At 40.4% G+C, this 23,027-nt stretch overlaps 1 protein-coding gene across 8 annotated transcripts in view; it reads left to right on the forward strand.

Annotated features, from left to right (window-relative positions):
- The window catches only part of mapk10 (mitogen-activated protein kinase 10), a 46,245-nt gene that overhangs the window by 7,489 nt on the left and 15,729 nt on the right, over window positions 1-23,027 (forward strand). For 5 of the 8 annotated variants that reach the window (XM_084382441.1, XM_084382442.1, XM_084382445.1 and 2 more), the window contains exons 2-8: window positions 6,356-6,427; window positions 8,899-9,068; window positions 13,939-14,068; window positions 14,966-15,024; window positions 16,542-16,680; window positions 17,811-17,976; window positions 18,734-18,805. In XM_084382441.1, coding sequence (XP_084238567.1) covers window positions 6,356-6,427; window positions 8,899-9,068; window positions 13,939-14,068; window positions 14,966-15,024; window positions 16,542-16,680; window positions 17,811-17,976; window positions 18,734-18,805 — 808 coding nt within the window. Of the gene's footprint in view, window positions 1-6,355; window positions 6,454-8,898; window positions 9,069-13,938; window positions 14,069-14,965; window positions 15,025-16,541; window positions 16,681-17,810; window positions 17,977-18,733; window positions 18,806-22,151; window positions 22,224-23,027 lie in introns of all 8 variants that reach the window. The other 3 variants (XM_084382448.1, XM_084382443.1, XM_084382444.1) reach the window with 3 other exon arrangements.

Raw genomic sequence — 23,027 nt, forward strand, 5'->3', positions numbered from 1 at the left:
AATGATCGTGAGCTTTGTTGTGTCGCCTGTAGCTATAACCGGGGGAAACACCAGAGGATACGTCAGAGAGTTAGGAGAAAGGAAGTCGGTGACCAAATCAGAATAAATCTATAATACATTACCTCGTCTATGAATATTTCTGCGTCACGTCTTACAACGACGACAAAAACAACTTCCATGATCCTCACAATGTCATCAAAGTACATCTTTTGTTTTCATTGTGACAGAAATTACATACTGTGCATTTAAGCTATTTATCTGGCAGCATAAACTGTAAAACATTTGGGAACTAGTACATTTTTGTAGACCCTCCAGCTGCCCAATGAGATGCCCTTGGCTGCCAGCTGTGTGAAATAAAGGAGGTAAGACAGAAAACTAAAACTATCCTACAGAAAATCTACTGCTGCACAACGGGACCCTGCCTCCCAAGTCTGCAGAGTGATCATTAGTTTGCCTGAGGCGTTGTTGTGCCCACGAGGGCGGATGTAACAGAATGCCCAGGATCCAAATACCAAGGACCAGCCACAACTGCAGAGCACACACACACATGCACACACACCAGCACGGTTCAGCATCTGCAAGGCCAGCACTGGAGATTAATGGCCTGCTGTATCAGTAATGTGCATTAGACCATTCAAGATAATTAAAGCCTCCTGTCTGACTTGTCTTTTTCTTTCCTTCATTCTTGGGTTTCTTGGCGTTTTGTCTCATCAGTGTAACATAAGCGGCCTTTTGTAATGGTGCAATACATTCGTGTTCGTGAGAGAAAGACAGAGACTATGAGTGTGTGTGTCCTCAGTCTCTTTCAGTCTACGTGCGACTGGAGCTGCATTTTGTGTACTTGTGTGTAGGACATGATGCATCACGTTTTCATGAGAGGCCCATCATCAATTTGATAAAGTAATTGAGTGGAGTAGAGTATGTTCGGATGCTTGCTTAAAGGAGATTTTTTATGATAACCCCCCCCCCCCCGCCTGAATACCCAGTCTGCTCTGATTGGCCAGCTCACACACGCCTGAGCCAGCACTGCTAGCAACAACAGAGCAGCTTCACTTAATTAATTGTTACGTGCCAAATAAATGTGTGACACGGTGACGTAGTGTGATGTCACAAAGTCACTGAATCAAAGGCGGGGCTGCTGACGAGGCGTTTAAGGAGCAGTGTTTTCTGTGGGAGAGAGGAGCGTCTGTTGGTGCAGACTTTGACCTTTTTAACTTTCAAGATCTTTTACATGCACAAGAACATGCAGTATTTAAAACAGTGAGGAAAAGGGCAAAACAAAAAGCCTAATAGGTCTATTTAAAACAAAATCAGTGCCAAAGTTTGATATTGCCATCAGGAGATTTTGTTTTCTAATGGTGTGCTACAGTATATTGATCACCAATCTGATCACCAATTATTAAAATATTCCCATGCTGATACCAATATATAGACATATTTGTGCCTACACATTCACAAATCAGGCAACTATGTTTATTCACCTATCAAGTACCTACCTATAAAACATCTCCTGTTGAAATGTTCATTTCAGGCTGGGGGAGATATTTAATTATATTGCCCTTATCAACCGATCCCTCTCGTGCTGATATCATAGTGTGTCCCTGAATACGTTCCACTCAGATGTTTAATCATGGGTTACATCCAATCAGGGCACAGTAAATCCATGTTGCTGTGGGCTTGATGGGAGCATACTCACTTGCCTCCACTTGTCCCTGCATAAAATAGCTTTGGCACAGACTCTGAGTTGTCCCTTAAACTGGTTTGAATTTGTAATCACAGTCTACACTATCAGACATAAGCAGTCAATTCCAGAGGAAGGATATGCCAGCGCAGCTAACATCCGACTGACTGCTACAAATTGGCAATTTTATACAATCTATACCGCAAAGAGTCCAGAACTCCTGTACATCCGGCAGAAGCACTATTGCTTTCTAAACTCTGATGCAACACAGAGCAAAACTCTTGAGGATGCCTCAAAGGCATCGTACAGGAGGGAAAGATTAAAAAACTGTGGTTGATGCTCATATTGTGCAAAGGTTATCTAATACCAATATCTTCCCCTGATTCTCTTCTTTTCTTTCACTGGAGACCAGGCTACCAGAGCTTGATTAACCATCATCTTTACATCTTTTTCGTTTGAAAAATGTTCAATAGGGTTTCAGAAAAACAATGTTGTAGCATCGACAAGACCTGTGTAGTAAGGAAACACCACTCTTTAGGGACTTTGAACCCAACACGGAGCATTATTGCAAGATAGATTTGTCAGCAACAGCTTTCATTAAATGTTAATTAAGTTGATGAACAGTTTTGTTCTCATGCTGTCTTAAGTGCCTACACCTCACCCACTTTACTGACAGATTCTCACCTCTAAACACTGAACTCACAGTCTTCAACAGCCCATCACAGTCTTAATTGAAGGAAAAGACTACATGTGCAGCTGGGATGTGGTTAAAAACATAAAGTAATGCTCATTTTAGTCTGTTTAGGAAGTTTTTAAAGGTTTATTGTCCCCACAAAGGTAAAAAAAAATAGCTGTAGCATGATTTGATTTGTCATTTTCATCGCATCTTCATGATTAATCGTTCCTGATAATTGCACAAATCGATTTGTCTTACGCATGACATGGCAGTCATCCACATCCTAAATCGTTAGCTGTGTGAATGACAGCTTCAAGGTAAATTGCTTGTGGTAATTACCCAGTTATGGACAGCATGGTTTTATGGTTCTGCTAAATATTTTCTGGTCAAACGTGCAGGATTCACATCAAATCTGAGATAACGCATCGGATTTGAGTGGATAAAAAGACCCCCTGTGAGTTGATTTTAACACAAAAATAAATTTATAACATAATTATTCCCTTTTTCTTCATCAAATTTTCTTTTTTCTATCAGTGTTATGTCACTATGCTGTACATGAGGGGTTCATTCTGGTGAAACCACCATCCTGTTGGTGGTGAGAGGTCTGTGCTAATCTTTTAATCCTGACATGAAAATGCATCCCATCAGAAATTGAATTGACATTCATGAACCTAATTCTCCATTCATTTTGTTTGTTTTTACGCTGCTATAATTTGATTATATTGTGAAAGAGCAAGAAAACCTCTTTCTACACCGGTCTTGTTTGTGTATGAATGTAGCTAGAAAGCTACAAATGTTCGCCTGACAGCATATTCATCATCTTTAGAGAACTTCCAGGTGGTGTTTGAATTATTACAGTGTACACTGCCGGAAGACAAACACTTTGGCCGTGTGAGAGGTTTGATATCTTCTGTACACAGATGGCTAAAGATTAAAGCGGCGCAGCTGTAGCTAGCTGGGTGGCAGGGTTTATTTAGTGTTGACCTGTTGAATTAATAGCAAATATTGTGGCAGTAATGTTAGACGTGTCAACCATACGGTCGTGATGTGAAATTACTGTAGTGGTTTCAGGAATTGCAACTGCACAAAAGTGATTTCTCACTGTTTATTTCATTATGTTGCCTATTTATCTTTCTATTTCGCTCTTCTTCCCTTTAATATCATTTTCATTTGGTTAATGATTATACCGCTCTATCCAGTAGGCCTAATTCAGGTTACTTGAGTGAGTCAGTCCATAAAAGCTCCACGTTTGAGGGCAGAGATTGCTATATGGCTCATGCGAACGCTGCACACTAAATTTGAAGTAGACAGTAGCAATGTCAGCTATCACTTTGTACTGTGACACTGGCATGGGTTTAAAGTAAAGGGTCAACTTAAATAGGCCAAACCAGAAAATCTTAGGCCTTTATGTCCCACATCTCTTTTTTTAACGCTTCCCTGCTCCATTTAGGATGTATCAGAGACTCTTAAGCGTGGACTGGTGGAGTGGAGTGATACATGTGTGTCAAAGAGCAAATTTCATGCCACATTATTTGAACTAGTCCTCTAGATTTTGTGGAAGATGAGGACACATCGAACCATTTTGGAGACATTTCTTGCATATAAAAAACGTTTTTTTATTGCTTTGACTGCCAACACCACATATCAATGTATTCAGAAGACATGATCATTTGCACATTGAGAGCTTCATTACCCAGAAAACCCTTGAAGCCACAGTCGTTGTGGGCGATAGCTACAGCCTAGCTTCTGCTTACTGTGGGAGCCACTATTGTTCCGAGCTTTCTTACCTCTTTATTCCTCCCTTGCGATGTTTTGGACTGAGGTTCCAACAAAAAGGCTCCAGAATATGTGCAAATCCACATTCAAAGCAAATTGACCCATTAGCTGCTACTTCACAGTGAAATCCTCCAAACCTGGCCCGAAAATGGCAAATGCAAATGAAATGGTACAGCTCTTTGAAAGCTTGCTTCATGCATAAAAGCAGTGTTTAATAGAACCTTGTGAATATGAATACATTTTCTCCTCAGTGTTTAAATAAACTCTGAGGTCCTCTGAAGGTTAAAGAGGTTAATGAGTTTGGAGTCACAGTGATAAAATGTGAGCGTGGATAATTGTATACACTGTCAAAGAGGACGACAGAAGAAATTATTATTTTGGTTGTTGACGGCACTGTTTTTATTATTCAAGTGGAGTTGTCAGCTCATGTGTCATAAAGCTATTTGTTTGAATAATGAAGTGCCACGGGTGAGGTAGACTTTAAAGGGGTGCATATAAAAGTGCAACATGTAAGATAGAAGATTTTAGTTCTTGTCTTTATGCAGGCTAAGCTAACCAGCTGCTGGTATGCAGACATGGGAGATTAGATCTCATTTGATTCTCAGCATGAAAGCCAATTCCGAAAATTGTGAGTTTCTCCTTTAAAAAGCGGAAAGCTTTAAAGGTGTTTCGGCCACTAGATGTGCCATCCCATCCCCTCCTGACCATTGCATTCACGTCACAACACCGCTTTTATTACTAACGCTAGCTAGTTAGGGCACATACTGTAAAAATTGGCTATTTTAACATTTTCTTTCTCACAAACTGGCAACTACCAAGACTGTTGATGCTGCCAAAAACACAGATACCACGTGATACCAACTGCGTTATACTATTGGCTGACAAACCTTGTTAGAAGCTGGAACCAACTTCTTACACAGAGATAAACAAAACAATCAGTTTGGACCCGACAATCATTTCGAAATTATTAATCCACACTCATAATAATGTTTTTTAAGGAAAAGAGATTTATTCTGCACTATTTGACTACATTAAAATGACTGGTTTGACCTACTAACCCAAAGTGTCAGTATTTGACGACCGGGGAATGAGACTCAGCAATCAGCTGTCATTTTCCAGAATTACTTTTTGCACCTTCGAAGCTTTCCACTTTTTTAAAGGAGTTTCGGAATAAGCTTATTGGCTTTCATGCTGAGAATTAGATGAGATCAATGCCCCTCTCTGTCTGCAGCTCCAGCCAGCAGTTTGATAACTTAAACTATAAAGACAAGAACTAAGATTTGCCTACCAGCACCTCCAGAGCTCAATGATTAACATGTTATATGTAGTTTGTTTCATCATACAGTCACCTGGACTCTCTGGTGTGCAGCACTGTGCCAGAAACAGTCCAGCAAATACACATATGTAAAAACACAACATTTTATTTTAAACTTAATTTAATTAAACAAGCGAACGTCAGGGAGTTCAGAGATGCTGGCTGATTCTATCACCTCCGGACAGAAGCAGGCTAACTGTTTCCCCCATTCCCAGTCTTTATGCTAAGCTAAGCTAATCAGCTGCTAGCGGTATGACAGTGATATTAGGGCCGTGATATCAATCTTCTTGTCTTGGCAAGAAATGAAGCAGTTTTCCCAGAATGTCAGACTATTCCTTCAGGGGTTTTAAGTACAGTGAGAAGAAATATTATGCTTCAGCTCGCCAGGAAGTCATCAACAATTTACAAGCAAACAAACATACTGTCTTTCACTCCTTCGATAGCTACTCAGGTCATTTTTCAACCCAAATCACACCAACGTCTTGAAACTCAAAGTCATCGGTCACTGTAGCCATGCTATGTTGTGAAGAATCGATATATTGGTCAGCTCTTGTATACAGAGGAGCGGGAAAAGTGTTGTTTTTCTCACCTTTATTGAGAATGATGGAGAAAGAATACAGAGAACACAGCAGCGAATTTTCTGGGAGAATTCAATCCCACACCAGCAGAAGTGTAAATACAAGGGTCCAAACAAGTATTCGATCACATGTTGAAGAAGTCTTTACTCAGAATCACCGTGATGAATTAAACTGCTCTTCTATATATTATATTATCAAGTGTGTTGCAAGTGATTTCTGATAAATCCAGATGTGTACACCCGTCATACTGTATATATGTGAGATATTGCCATATGTCCACACACACACTAACTCTCTGACTCTGGCTCTCCTCTGTTTGTGTCTTGCAGGTATTTATGAGTAGACATTTCTTATATAACTGCAGCCAACCAATCCTGGATGTGAAGATAGCCTTTTGTCAGGTGTGTGTTCCTTACAGGTAAAAAAGGTACAGTATTCATTCACTACCATTTCCCCTTCATTGCTCTATATGTCGTGGTGATGTTGTTCTGTTGTTCTGTGTGTTAATGAAAAAGAGAAATGACAGTTTGAGTTTACAAAAATTAGCGAAACCCAAAAATGGTGAAAATGCAAGTTTATGTAAACCGTGGACATGTTGAAACTTACGTTGCATTTTTAGGTTTCTTCCAGTGCTGTGCTTATGGTCTGATTAGGTTTAGGCACAAAAACCACCCGGTTAGGGTAATGAAAATGTATTAAAATGTATTATTTGTAGGGTAATGTATTTGGCTTACCTGGTTCTGTCACGACAAATACGGCTCCAAATTGTCCCAGCGTCTTGTTAAAAATACTTGTTTTTGGCAGCAAATTGTCTCGATATCTCTCTCAAAAATCTGATTGAATTTCAGGCAAGTTGATATGATACGTGTGAAACGTATAATATATAACATATCTGTGGTTTGCAGAGAAGTGCAATGCCAACATTTTATCCTGGTGACTGGGCTGCATCAGCAACATTTACTTAAAGCAACATTATGTAGAGATTTTGTGCGATTTGGCGCCCCCCACAGTTTCTGAGTGCATAATGTAGGTGCTAACTACAAACAAAACTCATAACATCATAACAATGTTATGTGTTGAAAAGCTGTAAACATGTAGTGGCTGAGACAGAGACACCATTCACTCTATTACAAGACACTGTACCATCGAAATTACTCCCATGCTGTTATTTTAAGGTGAAAACGTTACATAATGTTGTTTTTAGAATAAAGATTTAAACAGAGCATAATCCGGCTAGATTTTAATGAGAAATGTAAAATAGTTTCCACTATTCACCAGGAGCTCTGGAATATCTAAAATATGCTGCAGAAAAGACTTTTCCTTTTCAGAAGGTGAGCCTTGCGTTGCTAATTAATTTCATGCAAAACTAAAAATAATTCAGGTTTAATAATTCAGGTGAACCTGCTTCCAAGGTTCAAGTGTTTATCTGACACCGGGATCTCAACTAACGACAAAAACAGTGAAGTGTCTTCCTAACCGAAGCGTAATCGCCCATCTCCTCTTGAGTTGTAAATGAAAAACTCCTGTGGGGATGTAATTTCATGAACTGTGCCGTCTTTATCACGAGTGTGCGTGAGGGTTGCGCGGTTTGCTACAGGCTATTCCACTGTAGCTCAAATTATTAAGACGATTTGCATGGGATGTGTGCGTTACACATGCATGTGTGGATGTTTAATAGCCACTTTAGGTACCGCTGGCTGTACAGCGAAGGCTGCAGGCCAGCGTATTGAAATAACTCCATCATAGATTTGGATGCCTTGCCGGCCATGTTGGATTAAAATGTATTACATCACATGTATTAATTTTTCATGGCGTTTGTGGGAAGTGTTTCTAGCTCGTGGCCCTCAGTGATACACAGCTTTGTTTGGTCTGTGAGCTGTGTTGTAATTACCCAGTCTGTAATTAACTGATATTTTTGTTTGCGGCACCATTTGTTCGACTGCTTTGCCCAAGTAATTATAGCCTGATTATTGTGAGCACGTTCATAAAAGACTAATGTCTTTAGTCCCGTTAATACAGTAAGGACGTTAGTGGCACTGTTGTCATTAAGTGGCTTTTATAGAGTTTACAGTTCTGCATGGAAACAATGTAAGTGTAAACTCAACTGTACTGTATGTCCCGTCCTGTTTATGCTACCTTTCCTTACCAGTGAGCCCCTAACACACACACACACACACACACACACACACACACACACACACACACACACACACACACACACACACACACACACACGCAGAAGCTAAATTTGGTGCCTCATAACATAGATGATGCAACATGTTTTATTTTGATGACAAATAAAGGTTACTCATCCTGTTTTTTTCCCAATATTTGCAGCAACAGAAATATAATTTGGCAGCTACAATGTAACAGCTTCAGTCAAGATGATTTTGTGAATTGTTATATATTAAAACTACAGAGAATGCAACAGGAATTGCATACAATACTTATCCGTCGACCTTGAACTTATTTACGGAGGACTGAAACTGCCAAATAAAAAAATAAATAAAGAATTAATACATGGATCAATAAAGATTTGTTATGTCATTAAATCAAAACATGATATTAAAAATAAATGTGGGAATTGACTGATTTATAAAATGTATTTGCTTATCAATATTTATAAATTGCCCACATTTATTTTTAGTATGATTTTTGTTGCAGCTAATAATTTATCGAGCCATGTATTTATTTTGTTAAAATAACATAATAAGTTATTTATGTTATGGTGGTTCTTTTTTTTTTCTTTTTCTTTTTTTCTAATAAATGTGCAGTATAAATGAAGTTTTATTACTTGTCAGGTAAGTAAACACATAAATCTTCTTCATCATCACTAACACAGTTTTTTTTCTCTTGTGTTTGCTTCATGCAGGGTTTTGGAAAACAAGTGGATGTGTCATATATTGCCAAACATTACAACATGAGCAAAAGCAAAGTGGACAACCAGTTCTACAGTGTGGAAGTGGGAGACTCCACCTTCACAGTTTTAAAACGTTACCAGAACTTAAAGCCCATCGGCTCTGGGGCTCAGGGAATTGTCTGGTAAGTTTTATGTCCTGTTTTGCATCATATCACACTACTTGATGTGTTTTTTTATGCTGCATTTAATGTTTAATTATCCCATTTAGCTGTTAGTTGTTTTTTTAATTGTCTTGTAGTTTATTGCTGTGGGGGTTTATTAAGGGAGGAGAATCTCCGCTTAATTGTTTTCACTGTTGTGTGAGGGCTGCAAAGTGTAATTTCAGGCAATTGTAAGAAGTTCCCATGATTAAAAATGCTGTAAATTGGCAACCGGGAAGTCAAATTTTCAGTTCTCCAGAAAACCCTGATGTGGTTCCATCATGCCTGACCAATCACAACATCTGTACGCTCAGTATGCAACCATGTGACTCATCTTTGCAGACATGTTGTGATGAAGGAAAATAGATCGTCAATCTTGTGAATTAAGAAATGTTTTATTTCCTTAAAGGATCATTTGGACATATTTGGGGTTTTAATCCTGTGGTCAAACAGGAAGAGGTTCTCTTTAAAGGGAAAAACAATCTGAATAGTTCATGTTTTCTGATGCTGGTAATTTTTTTTTTCAATTCAACAGTTAGACAAACCTTTCATTCAAATTATGATCAGTCAAGAGACATAAAACATATTATTTAAAACTACAAGTTCATCATCTTGGTGAATTTTAATTTCTAGTGATAGCCTGACTGACTTGCTGACTGACTATTGGACCCTTTGGAAGCAGAGCACAAAATTAAGAAATGCATCTGTTTCACACTAAAGTTTCATTCAGACCAAATCAGACGTTGAAAATGATGGTCCTCCCATTCACTTGAACATGGATAGTATGTAAAAAACGTTTTTAAAAACCTTTAAAAACAGAATCAGCTTTGGAGGAACGCAACCTGACATCGCGTCGCCGGTGCCAGTCACTTAAGCCGACATTCAGACAAGAAGGCTATCATGGCATAGCAATGCTAACAGCGCAAATGACTAAAAACATAATGGATTGTAATGTTATGTTTCACATGTAGTCACTCAATTTGGCCTTTAGATGCACCAACCTCATGTGTGTTGATGTGGACAAACAATCACTTGTAGGCTATGCTAGTAGCATAACGTAACAGCTTAACAGTGTGTTACCGCAACCTTCTAGACAGAGAGGATTAAAGTTCACAACAGGCCTAATAAAGTTGTTGTATATATTCTGTATTAAAGATAAAGATAATTGATGCTGCTTCTTTATTTATCGGTCATAGTATCAACTATGAATGTTAATTATCAATGATTATTGGATTGATCATAATAAATTAATTGTATTAACTGACAATCTGAGACGGGCACAAATACATCAGAAAGTATCTTGTTACAAACTACAAATACTTGCTTATCAAATACATGACAATAAAATACAAAATACTGGTACTGGCATTCTTTACAAACTGATATTATTACATTTCTATCCATTTAGTAGCCTCAGTATGAGTTTGGATTTTGTCGTGCCAGTTGCCGAATAGCGACAGATGGGCGCTCCATAATTAAAATGTTTTGTGTTATTTAGTTCATCATTTCAGTAACTTTGTTGTTTACTTCATCTGTTTTAACTCAAGTCAGTGGTTAAAACTGTTTTTAATGGAAAGATACTGAACATACTGTATTTAATACATTATTAATAGTTAAGGCAGCTGACTATCAATTAAAAAGATTGCTTAAAATTTGCATCCCTTGTGTCAACACTGTTATAAACATATGCTTAAAACAAATAATCACTATATTTAGCAGAGGAATCAGGATTTTCGTCATAAATGTGCAGCATGTGGCCACTTGTGTTATTGGATTCACTACATTCGCTCATATCCTCTCCAGCGCTATGAGCTGAAGACATATCTGTTTGGAATATGGATATGCGGGCCATAAGGGCCTCACAGGATGGGCACTTAAGTGAATCCTTAATCCAGATTGCAGAGCGAGCTCGTATTCATTGTAATTCATCTCACGCCTGCCCTGTCAGAACGCAGTGGAACCACTGCCAAGGCTCCACTTAAAGGAATGCATCTTACAGTCTTCCTCCACCAAACAGATCTGTAAGTTATATTTATGTTAACGCAGTGTCGCTGCGGTGATATACCTGCCACGGAGACCCTCCCTGTGATGACCCACGTCGAAATGTTTCTAGCTTCTTATGTATAGTTTGAATGATCTCTGGCTCTCAACACTCTAAACCCCCCTGCCCTCCACTCGCCCTCCTTCATTGTCCTTCCTTTGCTTCCCATGCCCTCGGCCCTTCTCTCCTTCCGCTCCAAAGCAATTTTGTGCATTTGCAAAGCAGCTTGGGCACGCTGTAACTGCTAATGCTGGGATTGTGCCCATTTGAAGGATATTCTAGAGATGTGGATGGCAGGGAGACAGTGCAAATCTAATTTAACCTGCTCTGCTGTGTGCTGCTTGGCTCTGCCCCCAGCTGTCATCTGCTGTCATATGGTGATGGTATTATCCACATCCAAACCACATAAGACCCCGAAGACTGATATAATATCCTCCTGATTATAGAGATCAAACAGAACACACTTTGAAATAGTCTCATTTAGATGTTAACCAGCATGTCGACAACACACGACATGACCGTGACGTGCATTTATGACAGAAGAATGGTTTTGTCACAATGTGATGATTACCATGCATGAGCCTCTCCAAATGGATGACATAATCACATCTACTGTCCATAAACATCTGTCTGATTTTGCTCAGACAGTCAAATTCCCGTCTGCTAACAGTTATAACATACAACAGCTGAGACGCGGGTGAAAATACAATACATGCAAGCAGGGCGCAGTCCAAAAGCAATCAACAGTTAGTACAGTATCTGTTTTTCTTATGCAATCAGGAGACACTTGGCCCCGTAAAGCCTGAGAACATGGTAATGATGGAAAACTTGTCTCAGCTCAGACTCGCTCTGCCAGTGTTGTCGCCCACATCTAACATCCAACAATCTGTGCACATCTCTGACCCTCATGACTCGTGTGCTCGGTCAGGATGAGCTCTCAGAAGCATCTTAGGAGGGATGAAGGCTTTAAGTAGTTTAGCTGGTCATGACATCATCTTTCACTCAGTGAGAAAAAAGTGATGACAGGCTCAAATCCCCATTGGATCAATGCTTTTATGAAGGCTCCACTGTTTCCATGGTCACACACCATCCCTGGCCCGCAGTCTCCAGAGACACGACGAACCCACAGTGTATCCAACCCAGCCGTACACAAAACCCACACACAGCGTCGTCGTCTTCATTAGGGTTGCAGTGCGCCTGAATACTGATGCCTCGAAGCTCAATTTATTGCACTTTTGAGGGAGAATTTGTCAGAGGAGGTAAAGCCGGAGATATAGCCGAGAATGTGATGCGCATGACAGCTTTATGGCTGCTTTTTTCCATACTGCTTCACATTGAGAGCAAAAGTAAATCTACACAAAGAGATAACATCCCACAGGTTCTCGGGGGTTGGGATGTGTTGAGCCAGCAAAGAACTCACTCAGCTGTAATGACCTCAAAAATGGGTTGAGCCATTTTGTGGAAGAAGAAACAATACATAACTTACATTACACCATCTTTTAGATATGTCAGATATGAAGCTACTGCAGGGAGCTGGATAACTTGGCTTACAATAAAGACTGGAAACAGGGGCAAAGCAGCTAGCCTGCTCTGTCCTATGGTAAATATACTGTTTCTGCCACCAGAACCTCTAAAGCTAGCTGATTAATACATTTAATGTACAAAAATGACGGCTATCAATACTACTCTCTTATCTGTAAATATGAAAATGGAGCCATGAGACGCTTAGCTTAGTTGGGAGCAGCTAGCTTGGCTCAGTCCGAAAGGGAAAATGAGTCTGCTGTCACTAGGTGTCTTAAGCTTATTACCCCACTGCTAGCCTAATAGTCACATAACTTACCCGCACTAAATGAGCTTCTTTTGCTGTGTTCATTAACAAGTAAAAATACAAACAAGCAAACTAACGAACGAACAAACGAACGAACAAACAGTTAGCTCTTGTAAGATAAACAAAATTGATTTTATTAGCATTAAAGCTCCCGTATTATATTATCATTTTTAGGTTAGGGTTATTGTGGATGTCTCCTCATCTTAGAAAAACAGAATATTTTTCTAGTACTGTCCATCACTGCAGCACCTCTGTTCACTCAATTTAAGGCCAGTCTGCTCTGATTGGTCAGCTCTGAAGGGCCCGAGCAGGCACCACGCACCATGTTTCCTCATCAGCTCTGATGGTGTTTTTGCAACTACTGCCGTGCTGGAGGCGCTGACTGTATAGTTCTGACATCACAACCTTACAAAAGGCTCGTTTGAAGGTGCAGTTTCAAACCTAACCGAGACCAAGTCATGGCCAAGACCTGATTGTATCGAGTCCGAGACAAGACCAGGACTTTGAGGTGTTGAGACCGGGACAAGACCAAGATTAAGGCAGGGCCAGTTCCACACAGCAGCCACTATTATATAGCACCTAGACCTACTTTATTATTAATTATTCTTAAAAAAGACAAAGAAATCTTACTTTCTACAATTTCTGACCTTTAATATTGGATTTGATCTGCGTCTCTGCATGAAAAAGGGAATAAGTGAATTCCTCAAAATGTCTGAACATGATTTTAATGTTTCTCTCTTACTAACAATACCCATGGAGAAAATGGCTTCCCAGATAAAATTATAAGTTAAAACACAAAGTCATCCGTCGTCTATTTCCGTGAGACTTTGTTTGCTTGGAGAAGTGAAAAATAATCCTTTTGTTTTTGTGACCGATGACTTTCAGGGTGGATTGTCACAATGTCATGCAATCACACACAGCGTGATTCAGCCGGCTCTGAATACTAAATTGTCCATTTTTTGTTTTTTTTTCTTCTTCTGCAGTGCGGGCTACGATGCTGTCCTGGACAGAAATGTGGCCATCAAGAAGCTGAGCAGACCCTTCCAGAACCAGACCCATGCCAAGAGGGCATACCGGGAACTGGTGCTCATGAAATGTGTCAATCACAAAAATGTAAGTGACTCAGCCGCGGGGGAAGAGGGGCAGGAAGAAGGAAAATGCATCCATTGTCAGAATGAAGCAGTTTTAACCCAGTCAGTGTCTATTTCTGGTTCTCGATAAATCCCTTCGCTACAAAGCGGAGACGAGCGACTGCAATGTTGTGACCGTGCTAAATTCCATGCCTCCGGAAATGTACCGAACTGGCAGGAGAGTGAAACAGAGAGCACTTCAAGGCATGAATGTAATCTCCAGTGCCGCAGTTTGTCCTCTTTTCTTCTTCTCTGTCTACTTTTCCTCTCTTCCACATTTATCCACGCTCTTTTGTTCCAACTCACTTCTTTGGTTTGCTCCGTCTCTTGCTCAGCAGTGTCCTTCATCAGGGTCATTACCGACTTGTCTTCCCGTTGTCGGGTTTACACAAAAGGGGGACCCAAATGCAGACATACAGGCAAAAGTAACTCAATGATGAGTGAGCTTTTATAAGAAAAAGCTGAAGATCCAAATCCAGAAATTTTGCAGCAAAAGGAAGATGACAGAACAGGAGAAATCCAAGAAACAAAAGCAAAACAAAGTAGAAACCAGAAATAACGCGAGGAATCAGGAACCAAAAACTGGAAACACGATGGGTAGATGGGACAGGGAGACACAGGACACAAGGGCAAAGCAGAACAGACAACAAGACAAAGAGAGAGGGGAAGACAAGGACTGAAATACAAAAGGGGTTATTGACTAATAAGACACAGGGTGTTGGACGTGTGAAAAGACGGGAAGACAGACAAAGGGAGGAAATGAAAAGCAAAACACGACACATGAGGACACTTCAAAATAAAACAGGAAATAACAAAAACCAAACCATGACACCCGTCCCCTGCTGTATGTTGATCCTCTCCATGCTCTTCTCTCTTTCAGATTATCAGTTTATTAAATGTCTTCACACCACAGAAATCATTAGAGGAATTCCAGGATGTGTGAGTATATTAAACCCTTCTTTGCATAATTACATTTCCATGATTAATATTAGTTTAGCTCATGTAACAGGCAAAGGGAGGCTACTTGTCTACTTGACAAAAGAAAGGGGACAGATTTTATTAGGAATAATGTGCTTATTACTCGTTTACACCTGCAGTAGTGAGAACTGAACCACTGGATTGTTGTCAGTGAAAGTACTGTAGTGTAATCTGAAGCCGCTGATTGTATCCTGTTCTCATACTGAATGATGAATGAGAGTCTAATGTGAGGGATTCCTGCGTCTTTGTGGCACCTTTCATTTGTCAGCCAGAAATGGTAGCAGGGCTAATGGACTCTCAGTTTATGAATCTCGCTTATTACTTTCACTCTACAGCCAACTCATGAAATGTCGAATAACCCATCCCGATAAGCAAACCCTATCCAAAAGACGTCAAATCAATGTCTCTGTTGAACGTTTGGAAGATTGTGAACCGTCACTATTGACGTCCAAGTGACACCTTTAGGCTCAAAATATTTTTATGACACCTTTTTAGATATGTTTTCAACTTAAACTACAGTTGTCCAGACGAAAGCTTCTTGCGGTGAAATAAAACCTCCAGCCTCAACCTTTTTTTTTAAGAAACCTGATTCTAAAAAACGCTTTTTAAAACGTCAGTTAAACTGCCTTCACTGGAATCAGTTTTATTGAAAACCACAATCGATTATTATGATTGAAAAGTGAAGCTGGAGGGTGTCTGGTAGCTCACCTGGCTAAGTGTCTGTCCCATTGTGCTGAGGTTGAGGCTGGAGGTTTGATACCACCCTGTCTCTTTTGCTAAAGTAAGTCCAAGAAAAATGAACCACAAAATGCTGTCCTTGGACGTCTGTAATTGAAGTTAAAAAAATGTCTAAAATAACGTTGGTACGATTTGCAAAATGGTGAGGACCCAAGTGCAGACACAGAGGCAGACAGGCTGCACAACAAAAAGAGATCCAAAGTCCATAATACAAAATACAAAATGCAAACAACAAGAGGCAGGCAAAGGAAAGGAAAGAAGGAAAAAACCTAAGAGAAATACAAAACTGAAGAGAAACCAGAGGACGGAGGACACACAAGAGCACAAGAGACACAGAGGAACCAACAAAGAGTAAAGGAAGAACACAGACTTAAATACACAAGAGCTATGAACACATGAAACACAGGTGTAAGGGCGAGAAAACAGACAAACACAGGAAGTGGTAGAGTAAAACCTGACACATGAGGATAAATGTTCAACATAAAACAGGAAATAACCAACCAAATCATGACAGATGTCCTAAAAACGTTTATTTTGAACCCTGTAAAGGTGTCACTGGGACGTCAAGAGTGAAGGTTAGAAACGTGTCTAAAAACATCACACAGCTTTCGTTCTGGCTTCTCGGTAGACGTCCTCTGAATGTGCCACAGAGACGTTGAATTGACGTCTATGGATATGTTTTGCTCAGTGTTTCCAAAAAGGCTTTCAACCTCTCATGAGTCAATAAACTCTTTTCTCAGGTACCTAGTGATGGAGCTGATGGATGCCAACTTGTGCCAGGTGATTCAGATGGAGCTTGACCACGAGAGAATGTCCTACCTGCTCTACCAGATGTTGTGTGGTATCAAACATCTGCACTCAGCCGGCATTATTCACAGGGTAGGAAACAAAACACACCTCAGTTTTATTGTTTAACTACTAAATACAGTTTAGATTGTGGTGCAGGCAGATTAACATCAGTAGGCTTGTCATAAACCTTGACCTCACCTTGCTCACCAATTTGGCAATCAGTGGCACCCAGGTGGCACAGAGAAAACACTGCAGTGACCAGGGTTTAATCCCTGGTGCTTCCAGCTGGCTTTGCTGGCTGTCCCAGCCAACACAGTTGGCAGTGTTAACAGGATGGGAAGACTGAGAGCGATCATGTCCTTCTCAATACACCAGACGATTTGACTGATTGGACAGAGCACCGAGACAAAGGGAATTAGGATCTAGGGGATATAACATGTGTTAAGTCTTCCCAGTGAAGCTTCTTGCTGGTTGTTTAATTGGAGGAAGCACGTGGCCTTTTACACCCACCTCAGGTCAACTGTGGGTGTTGCTACAGGGAAGGAGAAATCACAAATCTTGACTGGGAGAGAAAGTAATTATTGCTTCAAAAACATACAGTCTCAGGGAGTTCTGGTTAAAATTAATAATTGGAAAAATGTCAAAATGTCTGTCGATAGTAAAACTTGAACCAGTGCTAAGCTAAAGCTAACAATACAGTATTTAAAGAACTTTAAAGAAATTTGCTGCTACATGACCAGAGAAAACAGAGAAAAAAGGGCTGTGGTATTGCCTTTTCCTCAAAAGGAAGAAAAACTACAACACCCAGAATGCACTGCGCCGCACCGGACCAATAAACACTCCCGCTGATGGGTGACGTATTGCCAGTTAGGCTGTGCTTGGTTTTGGCTCTGAGTATCACATTTGAGAGTAATCCAAGGGCAAATAACTAAACTCCCTGCAAAAACAAACCAACAAAGTGTTTGTCAAACAGACAAACCAACAAAGACTGAGGGGAAAACACAGACTTAAATACGCAGGCAGTGATTAACCAATGAGACACTGGAGTTTCACATCATGTGTGTTCAGTTGCATATACTACCAACATTGTAGTGATACCAAGCTGGTGGAAAATCAGCAAAGTTCCTGTTTAACAGACATATATGAAGGTGGTATTGATCATTTAATCTGTCTCTCTTTAAAGAGGCTATCCATTAAAACCTGTTCTATCCCATCTCCAGGACCTCAAACCAAGCAATATAGTGGTGAAGTCAGACTGCACCCTGAAGATCCTGGACTTTGGTCTGGCCAGGACTGCGGGAACCAGCTTCATGATGACCCCTTATGTGGTGACTAGATACTACAGAGCCCCAGAGGTTATCCTGGGCATGGGATACAAAGAGAATGGTGAGAATTCATGATAACTGAGTGTGTTTATTGGAGATATATTTTCAGCTTTCACAGTAAAGAGGGGAAACTAAGGTTGATACAGACAGAGAGCTCACATTTACCTGTTGTCAGAGTCGTTTTAAGGAAGCGAATTACATTAAAGCAACAGCACGTCTATGTGTATGTAATGTCCTTTTAAACCAGTGGGACCCGATGACTTACCTGCAGTATAACAGCAGGAGCTTCTGACTGCAGCAAAAAATATCATTGTTCATCTTTTCATGGGGATAATGATCAGGAAATAAATGAGGAAATTACACGTGTTACCCAGTAATAACCCCACGTGAAAGTCTTTGAAATCTTAACCACATTTCCGGTCGAGTCGCACTTTGTAAATGAGCTTAAGTGAATTGAAGTGTCGGAGGTATGAGTCACTGATTAAAAGCCCCCAGAACATCAGACATGTGATGGAGCGCCAGCCGAAGAGTTATGACTCATTAGCCGTATTCCTCCCGCGGATGGACGCCTGTTGGCTCGAGCCTTTGACTTCTGCTGCCGCTAGTTAGTCCTTCTGAGGCTCCGCGCTCCTCTTCTTCTGCTCTCCGTCTTTATCTGCATCTCATTCCAGTTTATGCTCCTCACTAATTATGTCTCCTTCACTGAATAACAGCTAGTATCTAATCACTGCTCCTCTTCTTCTCCCAGAAAGCTTGATGTGTCTAACACTAACCTTTTGCCTTCCTCTCTTTTCTTTTGCTCACCTCTTCGCGTGCAGTGGATATATGGTCGGTGGGGTGCATTATGGGAGAAATGGTGCGCCACAAAATCCTCTTCCCTGGCCGGGACTGTATCCTTGTTAACACACAGCGACGTTATCTAATGGTAACAGTTTTTTTTTTTATTATTTAGAGGTGGGGTTTTTTTTGCTGCACATAATGGAAATCAATCATTCTTTGTTTTAAATGCCACCATCCATTTTGGGTTTCAAGTGTCTGACTCAAGATGGATCCAAATAATGAAATAGCAGCTACAGGTGTATAAGAACAGTATCATACCTTTCACGTGGTATTTTTCACTTTAGGTTGATTATTTTACATTTCTTGCTTACGTTCACTTTGAAGATTACTTGATGTGCCTGGCCTGATGTTCTCTGTATGTTACTGAGGTGAACTAAACCACACTCACACCCGGCTGCCTTATAACACATGTCCGTATCCATTCTGACTGATCATCTTTTAACACTTTTAAGCATCATAAATCTGCAATATAGTACGTCTGAATTGTGCGATTTATTCAGTTTCATATTTTGACAGAAGCACGTTCTCCCTCTCTCTGTCTCTGGATGTTTAAGAGTGTTTCTGAAACGCTACCTGGTGCGTTCTCCCGCTGTGAGCGAGCTGTAAATGCATCCCAGAGACGACTCTTTCTTTCAGCAGGATGGATTCGGATAAACAGTGCCCATGCTGAGCGCGCGCACATGTGTGCACACGTGAAGCGCATCTTGCCATCTGAGGGTGCCCACACATGAGTCAGAAATATTAAGCGTTCAGTGAATAATAATGAATAATTAATTTGTTCAATTTGAGCATCTGCTAATAGCGGCTTATTTGAACCCACTTGGCAGCATGAGCAAAGTTTTAAGGTTACAGGTGCAGACTAAGGTGGGGTAGGTTTCTGGCTTTGTCAGGTGTGCAAGCTTCGACTGCTTTGATTTTGTGCTAACTGCTGTGACTGGACTGTTCGTCAGCAGGATGCTTGGAATATGTCGTCTGGTTATTTAGAGCGACGCATTCTCAGAGGGACGGAGCGCCAAGAGCAGTCAGTATTTCAGTTGAAATGGCTGTCCTAAGCTAAATGTAGCGACTGAGGACTGAATGGTAGAAAATAATTCAGCACACATGAGCAGAGAGAGCTGTGTGTGTGCTTCTGAAATATATTTTCATAGGCATATTTAGCACGTGTCATCATGAAAAGGTCTTGCTTCGTTTTCTATTTTTCTTGTTTTCATTTTCTGACAGTTGACCCTTAATTCGAGGAAAAGAAAGCTCTATTACTTTATACAGCCACGCTCTCATTTTAGTGTAGTACGTCAGACACAGCTGCCACGATGGAAAAGTATTAAAAATCCGATCATGCAAGGTAGAAATCATTTACATATGCTAAGTCTTGGTGCACTATATTATCATCCCATGAAAAGACCAAATTCCAGAGGACACACTGCATTAGTGACCTGGCAACCACATAGTAGCCACGCCCTAAAGCGTTCCCTGCTTTATCATCTATTTTACTCTAAATGGGAACATAATCTTCAAACTAAACATCGTGTGGTATTGAAAAAGACTTAAAACTTGCAAAAGAGACCATAAATTCATTAGGAAACTGTTAACTGAGGTAATAAATCAAGTGAGAAGTAGGGTCATTTTCTCATAAGCTTACATGCAATTGATTTTCTTTTTGCAACCGGCGGGTTTTAAGGTTTCAAACGGGGAGCCGCAGACATGGTCAGAACAGATTAACTCATGCATTGTTTTGGTCTTGTCATGAGATTTCTTGACATTAACAAACAATTAAAATAACGTGAACTTCATGCTTTAAAATGATCATTTCACTGTAAGTCGTTCAGAAGCAGATAAGGAGTGAGATCCCGGTGTACCTGCAGGTGCTTGCGTCTCATGCTCTGGTCGGCACATCAGTGATCTTGCAGTCCCTGAAAGATTAACGCTGTGGAGAGCTCGAGAAAAACCTCCGCAGTATCTCTCTCCTTCTGTCTCTGCTCTCACAACGACATGAAATTCTTATCATCTAACACGCCATCCTCTCTCACTGTAGATCAATGAACCGTAGTCACGCACACTTTTGTTAATCTTCTGCTTATAGATCAGTTCTGCGCTGGTACCCTGTTGTTGCTAATCTTAATTTAGTGCATAGACTTTTCGACCTGCAGTATTGACCTGGCTCAAGTTATCCGCACCTTCCTGAGTGTCTGTCAAGTGATGATAAAGAGTAGCCGTTTGTCTACACAGGTCACAGCACCGGGAGCCTCAGGGTGACTCGCTGTTCGATGGCCATTTAGTACAGCAGTGAGTTGAATAAGTGGCTGTGGAGTGTTGGCGAGGGAATTGGAGTTGTTTGTGGCTTTACATACAGCATAAATATAGACTGTGTAATGTATAATGTGAGATTATTATTGCAGATATAGCAAAGTATCACTTAACTTTAGGAACGTATTACACCTTACTTGTTGTTAACTGAAGTTTTCCTTTAGCTTCTCTTGTCTGCTTGCTACCCACAAGCTAACGGTCAACTAGCCTAACAGGCAGGGAAGAGCTGTCGGGCATCCCTTCCTTTCTTACCACAATGATATAAAAGCACGTATGAAAGAAAAGAATGATATAAAAACTACGGCTTTCACTTTTAATTAAATGCCTTTTTACCCAAACAGTTAAATGTTCACTGGGTAGATATAACTTTATCTTTGGTAGGCTATTTTATGAAGACGCTTGTAACTAGCTAACATTAGCATTTTAACGTTGGTTTGTCATGGAAAAACTAGCCAGTTACTGCTAAAATTACACTTAAATGAGCGTGCTGGTAAAGATTAGCTGATAATGTTGTGTTTTTCAGTGAAGTAACTGCACCGTTAACTTTTCATCATCTTTAATCTTTAAAATGTTTTAATATTGTATGCATATGTTGAGAAAGCTGTATAACATCAGACACACATTATTCCCTTAAATCAAGCATTATCAGTTGAACTCTGAGGATATATTATATTAAAATATTTTCCACTTGGTTTCATATATAGGCTTAGCTTCTGCAGCGGGCTAACATCGCTTGCACTTTCTGTAGAGTCAGCCTGCTTGACTCTACTTGTATTATTTAGGTTGGCCCGATTGGCATGTGTTTCTTTCACACAACACGAAATGAATAATAAAATAGGATACCTAGCTAGTTAAAATGGAAAAATGCACCCTCGAGTTCAACGTGATTCATCAAATATTTGTATGATTTACAGGAACAGATAAGAGACGATTTTGACACATGCTTAGCAAGTGATGAGTGAACAGTCAACACAGGGACGCAGGATTTATATGCGTTTTTATACTAAGTCATTTAGGAGGAGAAGTATTGTGTGATTTTTTTTGATAGATAACGCGATGTGTGTGTGCATGTGCCTGTGTGTGTAACCGCAGTGGACATGTGGTCAGTCGGCTGCATCTTTGGCGAGGTGATAAGAGGGACAGTGCTGTTCCCTGGGACTGACCGTATCCTTCTCCTCCTGCCATCCCCTCACTCTGTTTGAAAAATCGCAGAAAACCCCTCACAGCAGTCACGTTCAGGTGCAAGACATGAACGGCTCCGAACGCCCCGGAGCGTCATACATTTTGACACGGCGTGGAAAAACACCTCTAGCTGTCTGAGCGAATCCAGCAACTTGCCAAAGAGCCATGGATAAGAACTTTAGTGGATGAGAAAAAAATTGCCTGACTGAACACTGTGTGGATCGTGGCCAATGTGCAATGGAGACAAAAAGGAGGTGGAAGTGTGTGGCGTTCCAGCAAGATGAAGTAATGGGGATCTCTGGCAGCCCTGGCAGCTAACTGCTTCAACTGGCACCTTCTGTGAGAACATGGGGGGAGGAGGGGGTCACTGGAAGTGCAACAATATATGAACACACTCCACAGCCATATCTGCACAGTACACATCAAGTACATGCAACACGTCTTGTTAATTAAAAACTCATATACTGTATATTCTCATCAGGAGGCACATTAATCCTTTTATTACCCATTTTAGTATACACTCAATATTGTAAAGGGAATGTACATGTGTGATATGGAACAAGGGATCACTTGAGATACGTGCATCCCCCCCTCTTCTTCTTCCCCTATCCTCTCTGTAACATACCGTGCATTAAGTAAAGCACATTTCCCCTCCAGCTCCAGTCAGCAGTCAACATTAGATTTAATTTAGATTGAAAGATGAAAGATTAAAGTTAATTTTACAAGGGATTGTCATTTTTTAAACAAGGGTTTAAAAAACAAGAACATAAACACCGGACATCGGAG

This window comes from Pagrus pagrus, assembly GCF_965226575.1.
Source record: "Pagrus pagrus genome assembly, chromosome: 19".
Classification (NCBI taxonomy): Eukaryota; Metazoa; Chordata; class Actinopteri; order Spariformes; family Sparidae; genus Pagrus; species Pagrus pagrus.